General features: G+C 47.9%; 2 protein-coding genes across 3 annotated transcripts in view; one reads left to right on the plus strand and one right to left on the minus strand.

Annotated features, from left to right (window-relative positions):
- Positions 1-5546: 5546 nt before the first annotated feature.
- RPS27 (ribosomal protein S27) lies at positions 5547-9538 on the plus strand. The gene is made up of 4 exons (XM_080984954.1): positions 5547-5697; positions 7272-7380; positions 8518-8628; positions 9264-9538. The coding sequence occupies exons 1-4, from the start codon at positions 5692-5694 to the stop codon at positions 9290-9292; spliced, it is 255 nt and encodes an 84-aa protein (XP_080841080.1). The 5' UTR covers positions 5547-5691; the 3' UTR covers positions 9293-9538.
- A 316-nt stretch (positions 9539-9854) lies between these two features.
- NUP210L (nucleoporin 210 like) overlaps positions 9855-24641 on the minus strand; it is a 46931-nt gene continuing 32144 nt past the window's right edge. For both annotated transcript variants that reach the window (XM_080984484.1, XM_080984485.1), the window contains exons 29-40: positions 24459-24550; positions 23449-23623; positions 22415-22590; positions 20646-20866; positions 15612-15748; positions 15174-15300; positions 14214-14363; positions 12550-12800; positions 11189-11393; positions 10986-11090; positions 10403-10477; positions 9855-10005 (exon numbers count right to left, since the gene is read on the minus strand). In XM_080984484.1, the coding sequence (XP_080840610.1) occupies positions 9917-10005; positions 10403-10477; positions 10986-11090; positions 11189-11393; positions 12550-12800; positions 14214-14363; positions 15174-15300; positions 15612-15748; positions 20646-20866; positions 22415-22590; positions 23449-23623; positions 24459-24550 (1803 nt within the window). In that variant the 3' untranslated portion in view covers positions 9855-9916. The remainder of the gene's footprint in view (positions 10006-10402; positions 10478-10985; positions 11091-11188; positions 11394-12549; positions 12801-14213; positions 14364-15173; positions 15301-15611; positions 15749-20645; positions 20867-22414; positions 22591-23448; positions 23624-24458; positions 24551-24641) is intronic.

Here is a 24641-nt window from a genome sequence, read left to right on the forward strand (position 1 = left end):
CAGAATGAGAGAACGTGGAATGTCAGAAACAGGAATTGATTATACATATGGTGAAGGTCTGTAGGATCAATTTAGTAATATGGTGTTTTATTTTGTTGCACCGCAAGGCATAACACTGAGGAGGAGGAGGAGGAGGAGGAGGAGGAGGAGGAGAAGAAGAAGAAGAAGAAGAAGAAGAAGAAGAAGAAGAAGAAGAATGAATGTATACCCCACCCATCTAGCTGGGTTTCCCCAGCCACTCTGGGCAGCTCCCATCATCATCATCATCAACAACATCATGTGATAAAACATCAAACATTAAAAAGTTCCCTGAACAGGGCTGCCTTCAGATGTTTTCTAAAAGTCAGGTGGTTGTTTATTTCCTTGACATCTGGTGGGCACCACTATCATGAAGGCCCTCTGCCTGGTTCCCTGTAACCTCACTTCTCGCAGGGAGGGAACCGCCAGAAGGCCCTCGGCGCTGGGCCTCAGTGTCTGGGCTGGACAATGGGGGTGGAGATGCTCCTTCAGGTGTACTGGGCCAAGGCTGTTTAGGGCTTTCAAGGTCAGCACCTACACTGTTAGATGTGATTTTTGTGTTTTCCTTTTTAATTTTTTTTATTAAGACTGTAAACTCCTGGAGGGCGGGGATCTATTTTTTACCCATATGATTCTTTAGGGTGCCATTAACAATGTGATTGTGCTGTATCACGATACCATTCTAGATGCCTGCTGAAAACATTATTGTTTCAGCAACCCTGTCCAGACACATCATTTAGTTATTTGTTCTAAATGTGTTTAATTCTTTTAAATTGTTTTTAGTGATGCTTTTATACATAATTGTTTTTAATTGGTCTGTGTATTTCATGTTTTATATAGAATTTACGGTAATCTGTTTACTGCTCAGGGATTATTGTAAGGAAATATTATACATTTCCTAAATAAAAAGAACCCTATAATGTACTGATAGCGGTTCAGTTCTCTGAGAAACTGCACCAGTGATGAAGAATTCATCTATAGAAACGGTTTCACTGATTTTTATAGTCTGTGGGAATGGTTTTACAGTTATTGCTTTTGGAAATTGTAGTCTCTTTTTTTGTATTTTATCATATATTACATTGTCATACACAACTTTGATGGCTTCAGGCTTTGAAGCGGTTTATAAATGTGTAAAATAAAGAAGAAATAAATATGAAGAGAGGAATTCCAAGGTTTGCAAAAGTGTGTGTGTTTGGGGGAAATCCATTAGGATGGCTGTTTAGAAGACAACAACATCTTGTTGTTGCTTAGTCGTGTCCGACTCTTTGTGACCCCCTGGACCAGAGCACGCCAGGCACTCCTGTCTTCCACTGCCTCCTGCAGTTTGGTCAGACTCATGCTGGTAGCTTCAAGAACACTATCCAACCATCTCGTCCTCTGCCGTCCCCTTCTCCTTGTGCCCTCCATCTTTCCCAACATCAGGGTCTTTTCCAGGGAGTCTTCTCTTCTCATGAGGTGGCCAAAGTCTTGGAGCCTCAGCTTCAGGATCTGTCCTTCCAGTGAGCACTCAGGGCTGATTTCCGTCAGAATGGATAGGTCTGATCTTGCAGTCCATGGGACTCTCAAGAGTCTCCTCCAGCACCACTGTTATAGCACAATGAGGACTGAATATGCCAACAACGCAGAAAATTCTGATTGTTCGGGTGAGGGAATGGCAATCTGGGATGGGATGCAGTCAGACTGGAATGAAATATCCTGGAAAACAGCATGGATGGATGACAGCCAGAGCAGCAGCTTTCCATGCTGCAATATTTTGTTGCAGATTCTGCTTTCTTGATGGTGATGATGATGATGATTACTAGTTGGATGAGATACATGCAGGGAGGAAGGGGACAGATCTAGGCTAGAGGAAGAGTCTTAGCTCAATGGGTAGAGCTTCATCTGCCTTGCAAGGAGGTCCCAGCTTCAATCCTCAATGGCATCTTCAGTTAGGGCTGGGAGAGAGACCTCTGCGCAGACCCCTGGACTGCTGCTGCCAGTCAGTGTGGGCAGTGCTGTGCCAAGATGGACCAAGGATTCCAGCCCAATATATGGCAGCTTCTTATGTTCCTGGGGTGGCAGTACCTATTATAACTAAACAGAACCCTCAGTATTGTCTACACCGACTGGCAGCAGTTGTCCAAGGCTTTGTGGGGAGCTCTCTTTCCCAGCCCAACCTGGAAATGCTGGCAGGAACTGAACCTGCGGCCTTCTTGCATGCAAATCAAATGCTCTCCCACAAGGTGGGAGCCTCTACCGCTGGCTGGTCTGCACTGTTAATAAGCAATGTTTGCCTCTTGCAATGGATTGGAGTTCTCAGCTGATTTAAAAGCAAGGCTTATAGCAGTAGCAATTATTAGCTTCCTCTGGATTTAAATAAAAATAAAAATGGAATACTATACTCACTTCATGTGGGAGCAAATCCAGTTGTGTTCACGGGACTTAATTTTGAGTAAGTATCTATAGGATGGCTTGATCCATCATTTCTCATTCTCATCTTGGCTAACGAGCCACGGCAGAAATATAGACAATGAATAAAGCGGAAATAAAGAAGTAAGTCTTGCACCCAGACAACCACTTGGCACCAGGAGAAGGCCAGATCTCTCACTCTGGTGGTTCTAAGGCCTGAAATTTGCGGTGGGACACAGATTTAAGGCAGGAGCCCATTTTGTAATGGGCTATGTAACATCAGAGAGAGTTATGGCACTGGCATCATCACCCTTGCCATGACACCATCTGCCTCCATAGCCCAGAGTGCTTATGGAAGAGCTGGTTCACACCAGGATGTCATACCAGGATGATGTCACTCCATTCCCCACGTGGGGTTTTTCATTCATTCATTTATCAAGAGATTTTGATCCCTGCCTTTTAGGGATCACAAGGCAGTTTACAAAACAGGAACCAGGCTTAAAACATGACAATATTTATTTTTTTAAAAAAACCCTAACGGAGTCCTATCAAAATTAGACAAGCTGACAATAAGATCAATGAAATGCTTGGTGGTGGTTTTTAAAAAAATAAATGTTCAGCAACAGTTTGAAAACCACAAGAAACAGGACGGCAGTTCCAGAGAGGATGGGCCACCACTAAAAAAAAAATCCTGTCCCTGGTACTCACCAGCTTTTGAGGTGGATATGGGAACCCAGGCATGTTCCTAGATGTGCAGGTGGTCCTTCAAATGGCTGGGACCCAAACCGTTTTGGTTTTACTTGTGAAGACCCGCATTTGAATGGGAGCCCAGAAATCAGGACATAACCTGAGTCACTGAAGCAAATGGTGAAATATGTAAGTCGGGTTTTGGCAGCAGTCTCCAAGGGGAGCCCCGTGTAGAAAGCATTACAGTAGTGCAACCCAGACATGACCAACATGTGTGCAATTTGAGGAGAGGCCTCTTTTTTCTAGACAAGGCTGGAGCTGGTAAAGCAGCCTAAGGTGATTAATGCCCTTTGTGGCCATCTCAACATCTCCATGTATAGAGGTGGGTTCAGGAAAACCAACAGCGATGTCTGAATGCTTCATAGGAGTGAAACTTCAGCCCAAAGCAGCATAATTTACTGTTTTATTACAAATACTACAGCTGCTGCTACTACTACTACAGTGGTACCTCAGGTTACATATGCTTCAGGTTACAGACTCCGCTAACACAGAAATAGTTAAGAACTTTGCTTCAGGATGAGAACAGAAATCATGCTCCGGCGGCGCGGCGGCAGCAGGAGGCCCCATTAGCTAAAGTGGTGCTTCAGGTTAAGAACAGTTTCAGGTTAAGAACGGACCTCCGGAACGAATTAAGTACTTAAGCTGAGGTACCACTGTACTAGTCAAATCTTACTTCAAGGAACTCAGAGCAGTCTCTGTGGTTCTCTTCCTATTTTATACTTCTAACAACCCTGTAAGGTAGATCAGGCTGACAAAGGCCTAATAATAATAATAATAATAGTATTTTTATTATTTATACCCAGCCCATATGGCTGGGTTTCCCCAGCTACTCTGGGCAGCTCTCAACAGAGGACTGAAAACAGAATAAAGCTTCAAACATTAAAAACTTCCCTAAACAGGGCTGCCTTCAGATGTTTTCTAAACTTGTTTATCTCTTTGACATCTGATGGGAGGGCGTTCCACAGGGCAGGCGCCACCACCGAGAAGGCCCTCTGCCTGGTTCCCTGTAACTTCACTTCTCGCAGGGAGGGAACTGCCAGAAGGCCCTCGGAGCTGGACTTCAGTGTCTGGGCTGAACGATGGGGGTGGAGATGCTCCTTCAGGTATACTGAGGATTTGAACCCTGGGTTCCCTTGTCCTAGTCCAAGAGCCAGTGGTGGGGCTGCCATGTCAGACTAGGATCTGGGAGACCCGGGTTCAAATGCTGTCTCAGCCATGATGCTCACTGGGTGACCTTGGGCCTGTCACTGCCCCTTAGCCAAACCGATCTCACAGAATTGTTGTGGGGAGATGAGGAGAGAACCATGCATGTCACCTTGAGCTCTTTAGAGAAAAACAAGTAACAAATAAACTCCTTAACCACACCACAGATGGGGCTGGCAGGATGCGACGTCTAATGTGAAGAGCCACTCTGGTGTATTTGAAGGTGCGGGGTGAGTTTAGACCTGGGTTCAAATCTCCACCCAGCCATGAAGCTTACTGGGTGAACTTGAGCCAGCCTAGCTTACCTCATAGGGTTAAACCACAGAGCCTAGGACTTGCCGATCAGAAGGTCGGCGGTTCGAATCCCCGCGACGGGGTGAGCTCCCATTGCTCGGTCCCTGCTCCTGCCAACCTAGCAGTTCGAAAGCACATCAAAGTGCAAGTAGATAAATAGGTACCACTCCGGCGGGAAGGTAAACGGCGTTTCCGTGCGCTGCTCTGGTTCGCCAGAAGCGGCTTAGTCATGCTGGCCACATGACCCAGAAGCTGTACGCCGGCTCCCTCGGCCAATAAAGGGAGATGAGCGCCGCAACCCCAGAGTCGTCCGCCACTGGACCTAATGGTCAGGGGTCCCTTTACCTTTTTTAGCTTACCTCACAGGGTTGTTGTGAAGCTAAAACAAGGCGTGTCTACACTACCCTGAGCACCTTAGGAGGAAAAGCGAGGCATGATTAAATGCCATTGTGAATGGTTTTAAGCTGCAAATTGTAACTTGCTTAAAACTGATTCAAAGTTGTTTTTCAAATATTTTCAATGTGTGTTTTCATGTTGTAACCCGCCCTGAGACCTGAAGGTGAACGGCAGGTCATTATAATTAATTAATTAATTATAATATGCCGGGAATAGAAAAAAAAACCTTTATATCCCTCTATTACTTGGCTCATTTATCTTGTTTTCCTGAAACCCTCTCAAAATGGCGGCCTGGCGACACGGCTGCCCTTCTCAAGAAGGCCGCCTCGCCAGTCCCTCTCTTCGCCTCACCGCGACCTTCCCATCATGGCGGCCCTCCCTCCCGCAATCCGCTTCCAACCAGGGGCACTTCCGTTCCCGCCCCGCCCCATCCCCTTTCCAAAATGGCGGCTGAGAGGCGAACGCCCCCCTCCTCCTCCAGAGCGCGGCTTCGTCGAAGGAAGAGCGCGCAGGCTGGGTGAAAGGTCGAGGTGGCCACGCCCCCTTTGGCTCGGCTTCCGCCCGTGCGGGGAAACCCCGGAGCGGATATAGCGCCCTCTCTTTCCGGTCTGGCTCCTTTTCGGCCGTAGCTGCCTCCACGCGAACATGCCTGTGAGTCCTTTGCTGGGTCTGGGCGCCAGCGGAGCGGCGAGGCCTTGGTGCCCCGTCCCTCCCCGGCTCGGTCTTTCGGGCCCCGATAGGTTGGGGAAAGGGGGTCGCTCGTGGTCGTCGCCTTGGGCTTCCACCCCGCTCCAGGCGCCCCATCGCCTTCCCTTCCCTCACACCTCCCTGGTCGGGGATGGGAGGCTCAAAATGGCGGCCTGGGGAGGGAGGGGAGATATTTACTTCTCTGACTCCTCCCCTCTCCCCGCTTTTTAAAAATGTGCTCCGTTAATAAGAGATTTATATGAATAGTAACTTGGTTTTGAAGGGAAAGGAGGAGCAGAGCAGCCTGGGAGGCGGGTGCCAGCGAAACCACTTTTCCCAGCTCAGGGTCATCTGGTCTCGCTGCGTTATTTTGTTTAAAAGTGAGCCTATTTGAGTCTGTGTGTGTGTGTGTGTGTGTGTGTGTACACGTGTATGTATATATATATGTGTGTGTGTGTATTTACGTATGTAGCATTTGTATCCTGCCTTATTCTCCAAGGAGCTCAAGGTGGCGTACATGATTCTTCCCCCCCCCCCAAAAAAAATTTTTTTAATGCCCCACAACAACCCTACGAGGTAGGTTAGGCTGAGAGGCAGTGTGTGAACTTCACGATTCAGGGATTTGAACTCTGGTCTCTCCCAGGTCCTAGCCTGACACTCTGACCATACACCACAGTAGCTCTCTACCTTGCAAAGTTTTCTCTTAATCCATGTATACTTAGATACGTATTTATGGCTTTGGAGATTTCAAAAACAAAGCAAGTTTGTGGCGACTGTATTTCCGTGAAATCTTGCAACAGTCCTGGTTGGTTAATAGGCAGGCAGGGGGCAACGTTGGCCAGTGCCCTCAGTTGTAGGGGTTGTCTGAGGCCACTTGATAATATTTGAATTGGGGGTTTGAGGAACAACTGCTGCTAAACTGGCCCTCTAGAGGTGGTTGTTCTCCATGCCAGCAAAGCACTGCTCATGGTTTGGGGTTATGGGAGTTCCAGATGGAGGGTCACTGGTTCCTCACCCACATAATAAACATAGTTGTTGTTTGTATGCTAGCTAAGCGTTCATGGCACTTGAAAACTACCAGAGGATCTTAAAATATAGGATTTGGGCCTTTGGAGTTCTTTCCCCTTTAATAGACTTATGAGAAGACTTTCCTCTTTCAGCAGACCTTTTAAACGGAGATCTTCCCCAGTCTGCATCTGTACTAGAATTGTTCTTAAAGATGTTTTTCTCACTTGTGTGCAGCCCTGAACTACTTTGGAAGGGTGGGGTATAAAATGAATAAATTCACCAATAATAAAAGACTGTGCTTCATGGAAAAGGGGGGTTTGAGGAAGGGGGTTAAGGGGGCAGTGCTACTTTTTTTTTAAGTCTGGTAGGCATGGACCCCCTCAACCAGGTTTTCCTAACCAAATTGCTAGCTACTTAACATGAATATGTACACAAGTACTTTGTTAGGGGTTTGGGAGTTAAATGTGTTGTGGGGATTGAGAGGTTTGTTCTTCATTCTAAAGTCCTTGGTTTATGGGCATTCCCTGCAGCTCGCAAAGGATCTCTTGCATCCCTCCCCTGAGGAGGAGAAGAGGAAACATAAGAAGAAGCGCCTGGTCCAGAGTCCCAACTCTTACTTCATGGATGTGAAATGTCCAGGTAGGGAGGAGGAGTGTGTTAAAACAAGGCTGGTCGTGTTTTTATGTCCTGCAACTTGTATATACAGTGATACCTCTGTTTTCGAACACAATCGATTCCGGAAGTCCATTCGAGTTCTGAAGTGTTCGAAAACTGAAAGCGGAAGCCTCAATACAGAAATCTCAAAATTGAAGCTGCATTTTCCTGTTTGACTTCTGAGGTGTGTTTCCAGGTTTTTGGTGTTCGAGTTCCAAAACATTCAACTACAGAGGTGTTCGAAAACCGAGGTACCACTGTACTTGTTTTGGGCAAGGGGCTGGATCACGTATCACATAGTTCTACGTTTTTTCTCACACTCCATTGTAGTTCGCTGCTTTGCATTGCTGGGAGCTCATACAGGGAGGGTGAAAACCTTTGCTATTTGCTCAGGCGTGTGAACTGGCAGAAGGTGTCTATGTAGGAAATGAGGCCTCTTGTGTTGGGGTTACGGAAGAAGAAATGTCAGAGCACTACGGTTACCTTGGAAATCGTTGCTCCTATGGTAAAATACCTGGCCTTGGAAAGGCTATACCCACATGTGTAACTCGGCAGGCCTTCATGCTGGTGGCACTGAGATTGGGCTTTCCCCTTTCCATCTTCAGGAACATCTGCCTTACATCGAGTCAGATTATTGGTCCATCTAGTTTGGTGTTGTCAACACTGACTGGCAGCGGCTCTCCAGGGTTGCAGGCAGGGGACATTCCCAGCCTTTCCTGGAGATGCCAGGAATTGAACCTGGTACATGCTGCACATGAAGCAGATGCTCTGTCCACTGAGCTACGGCCTTCCCAAATAGTTGGTAAAGACCTTACTTAAGCTAAGGTGTTTTGGTTATGTACAAATAGAAAAAATGGGATATGGAGCAAACAAATCACAGGTTTACCTGCATCTTGCAGTTTTAGCCCACATAAAGGATTTGAGGCAATACAGGTGATTGAAAGGAGATGGGGTGGTGTAGGTTTGTCTCCAAGGCTGAAACGCTATTCTAGCAATTATCCCGTTTAGCACTTTTTCTGGTTAAATTTCCCGATTTTCTAGGCATTATACATTTTGGAGAGGGTCCTCTTGCATTTCTTTGAAGTGGATCCAAAGTGATGTTTTTTCTTTTCCCTCTCTCAGGTTGCTACAAAATCACCACTGTGTTCAGTCACGCTCAAACAGTGGTTCTGTGTGTCGGCTGTTCAACTGTGCTGTGCCAGCCCACTGGGGGAAAGGCAAGGTTGACAGAAGGTAAGCAGGCAGCTTAATTGGCTGTTTTTAAAGACCTGCTCTTGGAGCAAATCACTTCTGCCTTATCTCCTCTGTTCCTTTGCCATTTTCTATTGCGGCATGTAAGCAGTGTGTGTTTAATTGCACCCCTTCCCTGTTATTATGTAACCTTCTGTAGAGGTGGATGGTTAAAGCTGCTTAGAGCAGGTGGAATCTGGAAGTGGGTGATTGGTTTTTTAACCTGCCCTAAGGCAGTCTGCCGGTTTTCTTTTGCTTTTAAAATTCACAAGTTAGGTAACTATTATGTCAGGCTTTGTAACAAAACACACTGGGGTTCAGATAACAAAAGGGAAGGTCTGGAGCTATCACTTTTTGCAGCAACCACTTTGGGTGCGGGGACATGCCTCCAGTAATTAAGATTTTGGGTATTATGGATAGAGTCTTGGGGGAGTGAAGGGTGGCTCTGTTTTTTGCTTTTAATCATGTGACATAATCGGAGTAGCCTTCTGTAAGACTTTCTTTAAATGAGCCATGATGAATTTCAACTCTCCCGGATGCTGTGCTCAGGAGGTCGAGAAGTCATGTGTAAATAAGAGCTGTTGTGTTTTCTTTTCTTTTTGTTCACTGTGTGGCCTTCCACCCCACCCTGTTTGCAGGATGCTCCTTCAGGCGAAAGCAGCACTAAATTAAGCAGATGTTTGTCCAGGATGGGTGGGGCTATGTGCACAGTCGTCGGCTCCGGTGCGGAGGATCTCAAGAGCATGGACGGTGGGAGTCCCGACACAAGTGAGATGTGAGCTGCAACTGTGTGGCTCTTGAGGATTTCAGCTGTTGCTGCTGCCTCTGGAATAAGGAGAGCAAAAGATGGCTTTCGCACTGTCCTTGTAGCCTCACCCATCTGACTCAATAAATTTTGGATATAAAGACAGAATCGTGTTTTCTGTAGTGTGTGCGTGTGTTGGGGGCTGGGAGTTGGTTGCCAGTGTGGCTGCCTGAGATGCTCTGGATCTAGCTACAGGTTAAAATAGAACAGACTCTACGGATTAATAGCTTTACCTTGTTGTAAAATGCGGAAATGGGCAGCACATAGCAGATATGCAACAAAGCAGCTTCTGTGCATTCCGCTGCCTGAAAGGGGCTTCTGTCCCAAGTAAAAAGGCCAAAGGGTCTTTAGAACAGATTGCCATGTTATTTTCCAAGTTCTTCCAACTATGTCTGCCCTTCCTATTTAATGAAGACAGCTGCCACAAGTTTCCACCAGTTTACTTTTTAACACATGGCTTATAGGTGCCTCCGCGTCCAGCGATGGTCATCTTCGAACGCTCCAAAGCCAGGCCTGAGTCCTGTTCCTGACACTGGAATAGTGATTTTGCATGCTGGGTGGAGAGGAGAGGTACCCTGGAAATAAAATGGGGTGGGTGGGAAGAGAAAGAGCTGTTTGAAGCTACCTATAGATATGCTCAGAAATGGTTTGCCAGTTGAAAGACTACCCAGCTGCTGTGTGTGGCTGTTTGAATACCATGTTGTGAAATGCCATGTTGATTGCTGCAAGTGAACCCTCTGGGTGGTTGCACAGCAGGACTAAGAAACCCAAAGATGACAAATCAGAGGTCTGATAAGCCAGGCAATGCAAGGGCGGGCTCTGGAAATGTTTTGTCCAGAGTCCACATTCTGGTGACCTAACCACCCGAAGATAATTCCAAAGGTCACCCCACCACACCCTAAACATACTTTCGAATAAGCAACATTTGATATGAACGCAGGAAGTATTGGGGGAAACTTCCTTTCAACTCACCTGTCTGTACCATGCCTGATGTGGGAACGTACACTACGGGGACTGCCTGTACTCTGCTCAGGAAGGCATTGTAGGCTGTGGGGGTCGAAGCATCACATCAAGGTTAGTTCCACCCTTGCCCTTTTCTGAACCACTGGCAGCAACACCCTTCACATAATTTAGCTGACTCCGCTTATGGTTTGTGGGCTATTCCACTTGAAGCATGGGAGTTCAAGTGAAGAAATGCATACAAAGGTGGTCACTAGCACAGAGTCCAATAATAGTGTTGCAAGGCACTCCAAGGGTCATCCAGTCCAACCCCATGCAGGAAACTCAACTAAAGTATCCGTGAACGATGGCCATCCAGCCCCTGCTTAAAAAACCTCCAAAGAAGAGCCCACAACCACCTTAGCATGTCTTTGCTTTCCCTTGTGTATCTATGTAATCCTTCCCATCAAGCTGTGAGGCAGGCCAGTATTTCTGCAAGTGGGGGGGGGGGGAGAAGGGTTGGGCAGCATGTGGGCTTGCTGGTTCCCCACTTGCTCTTTCAGAAAGGCCTGGTTCCTCCAGGGTATATTGTGCCTGCCTTTGCAAATCCACTTACTGAGAAAGATGACCATGGTGGATGCTAAAACAGCGAAGATGGTGAAGAGGAGGACCTGGTAGGAGCCCACAAGCTGCTTGACAAGGCCTGCTTCAGCACACTGATCTAGGAGGAGAGACAAGACCTGTCTGCTCTGGGCTGGTGCAGGATATTACCCCCTGTGACCAGGCCTCCGTTCATGGCTTGACTGCTATGGTCCTTACCAAACAGATGCCTGTCTGGCAGTGCCCGCATTAACACGGCAGCCCTCTGGCCTGTAAGGGTGCAGGAGAGGTTGACGAAGACGGGTGCTGCCATCTGCTGGAGGGATGTGAGGTTGACCACGCTGACTGGGAAGACGACAAGCCCGGGCATGTCCACCAGATGGAAGGGGCGTCCCACTTGGATCACTGGAGAACTGGGCTGGGCCTTGGCAGGAAGGACGGAGGGAAAGCTGAGTCGTTAGGAAAATAACAGCTACAATCCAAAGGGGTCTGTTGCTCTGTCGCAGCAACAACAGTGGCTTGTGGCACCTTAAGAGACAGACCGGGATCTATGCAGGATTAGCTTTTGTGGACTAGATCTGCCTTAAGCAGCCGCAAGGACCCTTGTTCTCACTTGGCAAGGTGTCTCTGCATATCTTGCATTCTCCCTCAATGGAGGAGGTTATTATAATACTGCTTGTCTACTGATAAAAATCAAAGCTGGGATGGATCTGCTTGTCTCTAAGGTGCCCCGAGCCTTAAGTCTTTAATTGCAAGCTCTACACAATTGAGCAACAGGTTTGTTTCCTTAATAGTCCAGAAATGACCAGCCTCCTGTTGTTTCAAATAAGGTGTACATGCTCCCAAACCAATGGCTTGTATCCAGTGTCAGTCCTATTCACAGCCATAGAAACTCATCAGTGTGACTAACTTAAGCCCATTCATTTAAATATGCTTGCTCCGGGTAGAACTTAGATGGATACCAGCCCATATATCACTGCTACAAGTTGAATCCATCTTCCCAATTTCTGTTCTGCCACTTCCTCCCCAAGGAGCGCATGGTGGCAAACAGAATTAAATATAAAACACCCTTTAAACAGAATTAAGAACATCTAGAAATGTTTTGAAAGGGTCACATAAACTCCCAACTATTGATTTCAAGGTTGCCGGGAACAGTATATTTCATCCACCAGGTGCCTAGGTAAACAGGAGTGTTTTTAACTTCCTCCTGAACCTTAAAAAGTGAGGTAGATTGACATGCCTCACCAGGGAGAGCCACCAGTAATAAGGCCCTGTAATGGGTCAGGGTTAACTGGGCAGTTTCCTGCTGGCTCGTAGGGCCTGAGATGATTGAAATGATGCATGTAACTCCTTGCTCTTCATAACCATACGTGTAGACCTTATCATCCCGAAATGAACCCCGTATTCAAAGGCTGGTTATAATGTGGACCAATGCTATAAGCATCCCTTGTACACCCAGCAGATGGCTGCAGTCTATGGGAGAGCCTCTTCAGCACGTCCTAGAGATCTCAGAAGCCAGTGCTGCAGTCATCTGGAGCAGGGCTTTTATGTGGCTGCCGCATCCTGAGCCTTTGACTTGCCTCTGTTTCTTCAGTCACTCGCCTTGCCCCCAGCACCACGATTTCCCTGCTCAGCTCTGTGCTGCTGAAGACCACTTCGGACTGGTTCATGTAAAAGGCAGGCAGAAAGGGCACCGAGAGCCTCTGTGTCCCCTCTGGGCTCTGATCGCTGAGGAGGGAGGCCGTCACGTGCACCGAGCCCCCAGCGGTGCTCAGCGCCAGCAGGTCGGCTTCCGGCTGGTCTTTCACGGTGATGATGCAGGCGTAGAGACCTTGAGTTTGGGAAGAGGGAAACCAGATAGGGAGCTGCCCTGTATTGACTCAGGATGCTGGTCCACCTCGCTCAGCATTGTCTACCCCAGGCATGGGGAACCTTGGTCTGAACTACGATTCCCATCAGCCCCTGCAAGATTGGCTCAGTGGCCAGGGGTGATGGGAGTCGTAGTTCAGCAACATTTGGAGCACTACAGGTCCCCACCCCCACTAGTCTACTACTCCTGCTCCTGCCAACCTAGCAGTTTGAAAGCACGTCAAAGTGCAAGTAGATAAATAGGTACCACTCTGGTGGGAAGGTAAACGGCGTTTCCGTGCGCTGCTCTGGTTCGCCAGAAGTGGCTTAGTCATGCTGGCCACATGACCCGGAAGCTGTACGCCGGCTCCCTCGGCCAATAAAGCGAGATGAGCGCCGCAACCCCAGAGTTGGCCACGACTGGACCTAATGGTCAGGGGTCCCTTTACCTTTTACATACTGAGTCAGGCTATTTCAGACAGGGGTTCTTTCCCAGCCCTACTTAGAGATCCCATTAGGGATTGAATCTGTGACCTTCTACATGCAAAGCACATGCAGGGCACTGAGCTATAGCATGCCTGGGAATGTTTTTAACTTAAGATACATTCCTATGGGCAAAACAGAGTTAGAGGCGATGGCAGTGAGCTAGAATGGAGAAGTCCCTGGTGCAAATCTGGGGCATAAATTATCACTACAGGGCCCTGGGTAAGTAACTCTCAGTCTCCCATGACATCTGAAATATGGGGGGGGGGGGAATAATACTGATTGACTTTACAGTGGGGTAGGGAATCTTTGGGACATGGGTGGCGCTGTGGGTTAAACCACAGAGCCTAGCATTTGCTGATCAGAAGGTCGGCGGTTCGAATCCCCGCGACGGGGTGAGCTCCCGTTGCTCGGTCCCTGCTCCTGCCAACCTAGCAGTTCAAAAACCCACCAGTGCAAGTAGATAAATAGGTACCACTCTGGCAGGAAGGTAAACGGCGTTTCCGTGCGCTGCTCTGGTTCGCCAGAAGCGGCTTAGTCATGCTGGCCACATGACCCGGAAGCTGTACGCTGGCTCCCTCGGCCCATAAAGCGAGATGAGCGCTGCAACCCCAGAGTCGGCCATGACTGGACCTAATGGTCAGGGGTCCCTTCACCTAGGAAATCTTTGGTCCACTAGATGCTGCAGGACTCCAGCTGCCATCATCATAACCCCTGATCACTGGCCATGCCTGCTGGGGGTGATGGAGCATCTCGAGGGCCGCAGCTTCCTCACCTCGCTGTTAGAGCTTATGGGACAGGGGTGGATATGTGCAAGGCTGTTAAAGCTGAAAAGGTTTTAAATGGCGAGATAAAAACGTTGGCCGGCTTACTGCCAGAGGACATGCCGTGCCTCTGACGCTTCCTCCGCTACCTTTATCAGTGTAGAACGCAGACTGGGCATGAAAGATCCTCTGCGCTGGGATGTCCGGGAAAATCATGCTGAACTCCACCTGACAGGTCAGGTGAGATTCTGGGGAAAGCAGGTCTGTGATGGCACGAAGCTGGGCGGAACTGCAAGGACCTGAAGGGGTAAAAGGAGACAAGGGTGTGATGATGGAATAAAGGGGCATGATGCCCTGTAAATTGTCCTCAGGCTGCTGGTGGTCAGGAAATAGAAGCTAGAACCATGCAGAATTTGGCATGAAACCAGACTTGATGAGGATGAGCCCAACTGAAGGAAGCAAAAACCTAAAAATTGGAAAGGGGAGATCTGTTCTTCCTTTTATTGCCTAAGCAGTACTGGAAAAGGAGGACAAGCCATGCCTTTGCTACTTTCTGACGCGGGAGGGGGACCCCCCAAGAGAGGAAGAGGCGTACAAAATTGTAACTAGCTAGAAAAGCTTTTCTCCCTCATCATACTAGAATTCGGGGGCCGTCCAATGAAGCGGAATGCTGGAAGATCAGGAAAGACAGAAGCAAGATCCTTTCCACACAGCGCGCAGTTAAAACTATGGGAGTTGCTTCCACAAGGAGAAACGGCTGGACAGCTTCAACACAGGATGAGACAACGCCATGGAGGTTAATGGTGCCAACCTCTGCTGGCCGCGATGGTCGTGTTCCCCCTCCGCTGTCGGAGGAATTTGCTTATCCTGTAACAGGACGTTCCTCTGGGCACCCAGCAAACCACCCCTTAAAGAGGGAAGAAACCGGCATTTTCAAAAGCGAGAATGAGTGGCGGCTGAGGGGACACGCAGCTTCTCCTCACAACGCCACCTCTAATCCAGCCAGGGTGGACAGACTTATTTTTATACTTAGACTGGGCATTTGCCCTTCCCAGCGTGCGCCCCATTAACACTGGGTGGGGGCGAAGCGGCTGCGCCTTCCACCCTACCTCGGAGGGTTGTTTTAGTGCCGCTTGTGCTGATGAAAACCCGGAACTCGGAGGAGTTTGGAGTGTTGGTCAGGTACTGTTTGGGACCGAGGTGAAGGCTGAGTCTGGAGGAGCCGCTGATGACAACCTGGAAAGAGCAAAATGGTGACTGCAGAAGGGTTTAGGAAGCGGCTGTTTGCTAGCGAGAATTCACTGCCCAAGCAGGATGGGGTGGCTTGGGCCTAACTTTGATTTTTAAAAAGCAGCAGTTGGGCACTGAATGTTGTCAATCAACTCGAGTGGCAAATCAATGGTTTCTCCGTTTTTAAGTCCATGCTCCAAGAAGGTCTTTTACTCCCTGAAATGACTCCATTTCCCCTTCCCACGCTTACTCTCCTGGCTAGAAACGCCTTCCATGATGCCTGCATGCTGGCGCTGCCTTGTTTTCCTGGTCCTTACCTCTCGGTAAGTTTTCACTATCCCTGGGATATCGTGGAAGACGGTGGCCTTCCCAGCGTGCTTTGCGAAGGCCGCTCCGCTCAGCGTGTCCATCTCAAGGAGGTCGCTTGGAGTGATTTGCCATGTCCCGGGTTCCCCTAAAGAAAGGGAAAAAATGCTGTTGCATCTGTGTTCAAAGATTCTGTGAGAAGAATAAGGTATGTTGGCCCAGTTGGTCAGGGCTCCAAGCTAATGCTTTATTTTTATTTTTTAAAATATTTTTATATTAATTTTTGAACACATTAATTATCATAGATACCACAATTTTTTTGGACTTCCATCAGCACCTCTGATGATCCACCATGGGTCTACGTGGGGCTGCCCTTGAGACTGACCCAGAAACTCCAGCGGGTGCAGAATGCCGCGGCGAGACTCCTTATGGGGTCTTCGCTGCGAGATCACATTCATCCGGTACTATACCAGCTGCACTGGCTCCCGGTGGAGTACAGGATCAGGTTTAAGGTGCTGGTTTTAACCTTTAAAGCCCTATACGGCCTAGGACCCTCGTACCTACGGGACCGCCTCTCTTGGTATGCCCCACAGAAGAACCTACGGTCTGCAAATAAAAACATCCTGAAGATCCCAGGCCACAGAGAGGTTAGGCTGGCCTCAACTAGAGCCAGGGCTTTCTCCGCTGCGGCTCCAATCTGGTGGAACGCTCTGTCACAAGAGACTAGGGCCCTGCGGGACCTGACATCTTTCTGCAAGGCCTGCAAGACAGAGTTGTTCCACCAGGCCTTTGGTCAGGGCCCAGCCTGACTCCCTCCTCTGGCAACCTGCACAGAACTTTGCTTAACGGTTGCCATTAATTTGATTTTAATTAATTTTTATAATGAAATGTTTTAGAATGTTGGATTATTTGATTGTTTGATTATTTGATTATTTGTTAGCCGCCCTGAGCCTGGCTTTGGCTGGGGAGGGCGGGATATAAATAAAATTTATTATTATTATTATTATTATTATTATTATTATTATTATTATTTATCACTTCTTCTGCATTTCTTAAATTCATATTGCCTTTAATTATCTTAACTAACAATCCTCCTCTTTATCCAATTTTGCAATAATTCAAATTATTCACCTCACAAAACTTCTTCCAAACCTACAAACCTGCTTTATTTTTTTATTCATCCATCCCAGAAAGAAATAAAAACATGAGGCAGAATATGAAGCAGCGAGCGGAGGCAGTGGAAGATGGACACGAGAAAGGTCAAATTAAATAACTTTTACTCTCTCAAGGAAAACACTTCTTTGCATGCCTGGGGCATACAAACTAAAAGCCATGACACCAAAGGAAAAAAGGACTGGGAGGGAAGAGGAAAAGAAACTCGGACACTGTTTCTTAGGGAGCAGTTCTGCGCTGAGCGCTGTATTTAATTTACTCTGGGTTGGTCGAGTCTTCATTTTGTTTCAAAAGCAAATGGTGTTAATGGCCTGGAGGAACTGTGGAGTTGGAAGGAATACTAGCGTCTAGTCTAAACCCTGAAATGCAGGAATCTTTCTCTCAACGTGGGGCTTGAACCCGTGAACCTGAGATTAAGAGTCTCATGCTCTACCAACTAAAATGCAAGCAAGCAGTCCTCTAATATTTTACACAGCGGATAAAAGCGAAGACAGCTGCCATCAAATGAGCTACAATAGCTTTAATTTCCCAAGCCATGGGATGTAAAAAAATGTGTTCTATTATAGGAAAGATGGATGAAACCACCATGCGTTAATTTATAGGGCAATGTTTCTCACCACCACCAAACACAGTGCTAAAAGGAAGATGCAAACTGACAAGTTACTCTGTGCCGGAAGCTAGGATCCCTGGATCACTTGCTTCTGACAAGGAGCCCTGATAGACCAGTCCCGGGCATCACAATTATTCTCTTGGCTTCCTCATGTCGGATCCCCTCACACATGGGTTGACTGAGATGGGTGCAGGCAGATTTCTCCTTCTTCAGATTGAGGACAAACCCACGGGACTGAAGGGTGCTTTACATTTAAGCCGTTTTACGCACAAAGTCGCAAAGAATGCAGCTTGTGTTTCTTCACTGAGAGCACCCCCTTCCGAAGTTCGCACGGGGCCGTTTTGAGGGTCACCGAGGAGAGAGAGAGAGAGAGAGAGAGAGAGAGAGAGTCCAGGCTGGGTGTGTGTTTTTATAGAAGGGGACAAGGGATGCTTGGCATTCCAGCAGATGCTCTCTGGGTTACTCTTTTGTCCTGAAGACGTGACCAAGGCTTAATTTGCGGTGCTTTGCTGAAGGCACGGCGGCCATAAAACAGCAGCCGATGAACCAGAGGCTGCCTCCATTATGCATTAAGGCCTTTTAAGAGCAGCAGTAAGAAAAGGAACGCCCCCCGCCCCCAGCCTGGCTGCCCTGGCCCCATTGCGAAGCATAGATGGGAAAGCAGTAAAGGACTGTGGTGGGAATCAGCAATGGGGGAGCAGGACTGGGGGTGATGAGATGAGGCTTCTTTTGAGACGCAGCCAAGGGGACCCCTGCTAGGTTCCAGGCAGGGGTGGGCTAATCCATCCATTTCAGTTCCTCTTTATCTTTCCAGTCTTGAAGTTCAGTTCCCCACAATTGGGGAAAAAAGTCCTCATGCAAATCCACTATCATTTTAGTGCTAATTTCTCCTACTGATACGCATTTTGTATGCAGTTTTGCTTAAGGTACTCGTTTCTTTTGCAAAGCAACTTTCCCTGAAACAATGCAATTTAATAATAATAATAATAATAATAATAATAATAATAAATTTATTATTTATACCCTGCCCACCTGGCTGGGTTTCCCCAGCCACTCTGGGCGGCTTCCAACCGAATATTAAAAACAATACAGCATCAGACATTAAAAACTTCCCTAAACAGGGCCACCTGCAGTTGTCTTTTAAAAGTAAAATAGTTGTTTATTGCCTTGACATCTGGTGGGAGGGCGTTCCACAGGGCAGGCGCCACTACCGAGAAGGCCCTCTGCCTGGTTCCCTTGTAACTTGGCTTCTCGCAGCGAGGGAACCGCCAGAAGGCCCTCGGCGCTGGACCTCAGTGTCTGGGCTGGATGATAGGGATGGAGATGCTCCTTTTGTTATTTTCACTAATATGCACATGCTTCATGCTACTATTTGCCTTTTTTGGACACCTCACCACACTGCAAGGTTTGGAAAAGCCAGATCCTGAAGGACGGCTGCTTTCTTTTTGGATCCCTGCGTTGTTTCAGAAAGGCTAGTGGACAAGCTGTGGTTTGTTAAGGCAGAGCTACAATCCCTGCACCCTGAAGAAACTACAGTGTCCCGGATTCTCCAGGACCGTTCAAGTGAGAGAAGCATTCTGTGGGTGTGATTACAATGAAGGTCCACGCATGGGGATGGGGTCAGAAGCAGTTCCAGGTCAAAGGGCAGACCTTTCAGCTAAGCAGAGCTCTGGCAGTTGGGAGAAGGCTGGTCCGTTTGACTGAGTGATGGGTTATTTCTAAGCCGCTTTTCATTCAGATGAATCTCAATGTGGCTTACAAACAATAAACAACTATAACCACCTAACACCACAGAGACTGCATGAATCCTGTAAAATAATTAACAAACCATCAATGAAACGATCTATAAAAACCTATGAACAGCAACTAAAAATGAGCTAAAACTTCACCATTTTGGCAAAAGGCATATTATATGGTTAACAAATTAATCAAATTCCTGCTGAATTTCAGTTCCTTTTTCTTAAGAATGCAAGAAGAGCCCTTCTGGATCAGGCCAGTGGCGCTTCTAGTCTAAGGTTACCAGATTTTTTTTTCCAATGAATCTGGGGACACTTTTCAACTTCAATGGATTTTGTATGGGGACTGATGTGTAAATCCGGGAACGTCTGGTAACCTTAATCTAGTCCAGCATCCCGTTCTCTCAGTGGCCAATCGGATGATCCAAAAGGAACCCCACAAGCAGGACCTGAACACAAGAGCAAGAATCCATTCCTGGGGTTTCCAGTAACTGCTAGTTAAAAGCATTACTGACCGTCCTCATCCTCCCTACATCATCCTCTGAGGCCCTTCTTCGTGTGCCTCCTCCGCAAGAGGTCAGGAGGGTGGCAACACAAGAACAGGGCCTTCTCTGCAGCGGCTCCCCGTCTGTGGATTGCTTTCCCCAGGGAAGTTCGCCCGGCGCCTTCATTATACACCTTTAGGCACCAGGCAAAAACGTTTCTTTTCAACCAGGCCTGACTTGATCTACATCCTATACCCTTTTTAAAAAATGCTGGCTGTTTTGGTTTTTTTTTATTGGGTTGCTGGGTTTGTTTTGATTTTATGTATTTGATATTTTATGTGAGACCCTGAGACCTTCGGGTATAGGGCGGTATAGAAATTAAATACAGTGGTACCTCGGGTTAAGTACTTAATTCATTCCAGAGGTCTGTTATTAACCTGAAACTGTTCTTAACCTGAAGCACCACTTTAGCTAATGGGGCCTCCTGCTGCTGCCGCGCTGCCGGAGCACGATTTCTGTTCTCATCCTGAAGCAAAGTTCTTAACCCGAGGTACTATTTCTGGGTTAGTGGAGACTGTAACCTGAAGCGTATGTAACCTGAAGCATATGTAACCCGAGGTACCACTGTACAGTGGAAGCTCAGGTTGCGAACGTGATCCATGCGGGAGGCACGTTCGCAACCCGCAGTGCTGGATCTGCACACGCGTGGGTTGCGATTCGGCGCTTCTGTGCATGCGTGAGTGCTGAAACTCAGAAGTAACCTGTTTCGGTACTTCCGGCTTTGGCGTGTTGCGCAACCCGAAAATGCACAACCTGAAGCATCTGTAACCCGAGGTACGACTGTAAATAATAATAATAAATACATTTGTGTAATCCTCTTTTAAAGCAACCCGTGTTGGCGGCCATCGCTGCACCCTGCGGGGAGCACCTTCCCTAGTTCAGTCATGCGCCTGCGTGAAGAAGGGCTTTCTTATAATCTGCCCTCAACTTCTCTTTAACTTCCAGGAGGCAGCAACGGCAGCTGGAGACCAGCCCACTGACCTTCTTGGTTGACGAGAGGCGTGCTGAAACACACCACGTCTCCCATGGCAAGCGACTCAGAAAGGTTCGGCTCGATGGCGTGCTCCACCGGGACAGGGATATAATCCGCCATGCCCGGGTGCTTCTCGTCCCAAACGCCCACCAGGGTCACCCCCCTGTTCACAGCCTGGGCGACGTAGGTGTAATTCTTGTTGCTGGGTCGGATGAGCAGCAGGTCATCTCTGGGGGAACAAAGCAAAAAATTTGACCCCGTGAGGAGTGTGCCAAGCAGGGATACTGCAGGGTAGGGTTCCCCAAACTTGGCCAACACGGTCAGTGGTGCCTTCTGCTCTGTGGACCACCAAGAGATCAGCTAGGAATTTGATGGAGCCTGTGTGGGCTGGGACTCTGAATGAATACGCTAGAGTGGTACATTTTATTTTTTTTAAATGAGTATGTTCTAAAGCAGGGTGGGGACAGATCAGGGCCTACTCGTGTATATCCAAGAGATATGAAGTATTCTGACAAGGATTTATCATTCCCAGTAGGAACAGGTGGGCTCAGTGGCGCAAAGGACTTTATCACACCTCCGGCTAGTTCACAAGCTGCAGATGTTCCTGGGGTGTCTAGCCACAAGTTGTTCAGTTGGAACACTAAAATTTACTTTCTATAGGGCTGCCTACAGAGTACAGTTCCCTGGGAAGAGGGACTGACTTTTAAACCACCGTGGGAACTGGAGCTCTGCGGGGCAAATAGGGGACTCTCCTAACACTTCTCAGCACCCTTAGCTACAGTCCCCAGGATTCTTTGGGGGGAAAGCTGTGGGTGTTTAAAGTTGCATCATTGCGCTTTAAATGTATGGTGTGAGCGTGGTCATTATTGCGGCAAGAATTTACTTCTACACCGCTTGTTTGTTTACCCAGGTGAGGGAACGTGTTTGAAATAAAACACGGAACCAAGAGAAATAACAAGCCCAAGAGATCCAGTAAGAACGCGGTTTATTAAATGACCGCACAGCAGGACGGCTCAACTTAAAAGTGGTTGTATCCTCAGTTGGGCCACATTCGTGCCATACATTTAAAGCACTATGGTGCCACTTTAAACAGTCATGGCTTCTCCCAAAGGATTTTGAGACATCTGAAGGCAGCCCTGTTTAGGGAAGCTTTTAATGTTAGATGCATTACGGTATTTTAATATTTTGTTGGAAGCTGCCCAGAGTGGCTGGGGAAGCCCAGCCACATGGGCGGGGTATAAATAATAATTGTTTAAAATAATAATAATAATAATAATAATAATAATAATAATTATTATTATTATTATTATTTGGGAACTGTAGGGCACTGATGCTGCTAGGAGACCCCTATTCCCCTCACAGAGCTACAGTTCGCAAAGTTCCCTGATCAGAGGGACCGACTGTTAAACCACTCTGGGAGGGAAATGTGTGTGTGTATGCAGGGTCTCCTAACATCTCTCAGCATCCTAAACAAACTACATCTCCCAGGATTCTTTGGGGGAAGTCATGACCGTTTCCTTTAAATGTACTGAGCAGATGAAGCCCTGGTCATATAGGCTGGATATAACTTAAGATGTCATCTCGACATTTATCCAGACCATTGTGATGACCGCGCCTGCGTACTTTGTTGCATGAACACACCCTGGACCACAGAAGTGGCCAATGTTCAAGTTCCCAAAAGGACTTTCCACAAGATGGAGAGTGGCAATTTCCCAAGCAAGCCATGTTCACGATGTGGCACGCAGCCCTTTCCCAAGCGTGCCTTCCTGAGCCGCACCTGTTCAAGGCCAGGTGAAGCTGGGTGCTCTGGGCGTGGAACTTCTCCCCGGTACTGTCGTAGAACTCAACGGCGAGGGTAAGGGACATGCCCAGGGGAAACGCATGCAGGGGCACCCGGCTGGCCGTGTAGAGCTTGGGGGCGCTGCTCAACCGCAGGTAGGACACCGGGGCCACCTGGGAGGGGAGGAAGGAAAGGATGTATCCATTTTTTTCCTTTTCAATCACCACACCTGGAGACTTCAAACTGATTCATCTCAAATACACTTGTAAGGAAAGCAAATGCCAGGTGTAGCCGAACCGATAGATGTGGACATAAAAATATACATAAGAACTGCTCATAAAAACAAAAGTTTGACCAATACAATGAAAAAGCAGAATCTTAGATCTCAAGGGAGGCCAGACTGTCTTGTCTAAGCTGAGCAGCCTTCACTGCGAATTTAGCTACATTAAGCACTGCAGACCGATCCGAACCGGAGAAAAGATCTTCTCCATATCACTGAGGATTGAACTGGAGACAAACAGCACTCTTTACTATTCCATCTGTTGTCCTACCTACCAACATCTGGAGGTTGCAAGCTCCCTGTCCCAGATGTAAGCGGTCCTCTTTAAGCAAGCTGACAGATGCTCCAGCGCTTTAGTGCGACATTCTGAACTTTTCGCAAGACGTGTACCTTGTCTTGCCATCTGCTTCACTCCCTGGCAACTTTATAATATAAGATGAGCGCCTGATGGATTGGGCCAATGGCCCATCTATAGTCCAGCCCTTAAAGCAGAACCCGAACACACGAGCAACTCTCTCTTCCTGCATTTTTCAACAACTGTCATTCAGAAATTTCACCTCCAAATGTGGAGGTAGAGCATAGCATAGCCATTGTGGTTGGCAGTCCACAACTTAGCAACCGTCCTTATCCAGCACTGCATTCTCCCCTTCAGTCTTCCAGCCCCTGCCCATGGCGTTCAGGGACCTCCTACCTTGGAGCATTCGCAGAATCCACAGCAGCCACTACCACCTCTTCCCAGAGCCTCCCTTACCCGCACTCCCGTGATGACAGTCTGGTTGACGCCGAAGAGTTCCAGGGCTGTCACCTCCAGCACCGCAGTGCCTGTGACAGCTCCTGCCTTGAGGAGGCCATGCCTGTTCTCCTCAATGACAGAGGAGTTGGGGAAGCACTGCAGGATCTGAGCGTTCACAAAGGCCGCCCCGTCCCTAAGAGAGAAAAGAAGAGTCACCATCCCTTCTGTTTGGGCTGGCAGGTGGAGGGGGTTGGACCAGTTATGTTTTATAGCCCAAGGTGGGTGCACAGGCGAGAAGGCAACTGCCACAAAGGATGGAGGGGCTGCCAAATTTAGGGTGGACTACGCAATTTCGGCAGGCATCCCATTATCTGCACTTTCCAGAAGCGACTGGGAGACATTTTGTTCTGACAAGCTTTGCCAACTGGATTGGCATGGGGTGTCTACTTTGTACTGCTTTTAAATCTATCTGCTGCTGTCCAGTTTTCCGGCTGTGCTTATTGTGTTTTGCACACCACCTTCAGATATACATGTGGAAGGCAATCAACCAACCAACCAACCAACCTCCTAGCTGGAAGTTGGGATTATTTACCCAGCAGAGAGAGAGAGAGACAGTGTATGCCAGGATCACTGAGAGGGGTGGATAACATCATGCTGGGGCTATATCTGGCCTGCAGGTGGAGGAGGGAGGTGTCCCGCACCCCCTGCCTTAAGGCAAGCAAAAAAATGATGGAGTATAGACTGACCGACCCCCCAGACTGGAGACATTTTGAAAGCAGAAGATTTGGGAAGCTTTTAATGTTTGATGCTTTACTGTATTTTAATATTTTGTTGGAAGCTGCCCAGTGGCTGGGGAAGCCCAGCCAGATGGGCGGGGTATAAATTATTATTATTATTATTATTATTAGCTGCAAATTAGCATCTCTGTAGTGCTTCTACTTCTTCAAGTTAATAGTGGAGTCTTTGTCTTTGCTCCCCATCATCATCGCTACCACCCACCCGCCACTTCACCCCTTTCCCTGCCCTACCTGTTTGTGAGTAACTTGAGCTGCGAGTTCATGGACATCAGAATCTGCTCTGCAGAGCACTCCGGGGAGAAGAGCTGCAGTTTATCAAAGACCTGTAAGGGACAGAGCAAGGATCCTGCAGGCAGAAGGAAGGGCTGGGACGCGCCCCTGCTCTTAATGTTAACGGCTGGCATGGCCAGACGC

The sequence above is a fragment of the Podarcis pityusensis genome (assembly GCF_964106645.2).
Source record: "Podarcis pityusensis genome assembly, chromosome: 16".
NCBI lineage: Eukaryota > Metazoa > Chordata > Lepidosauria > Squamata > Lacertidae > Podarcis > Podarcis pityusensis.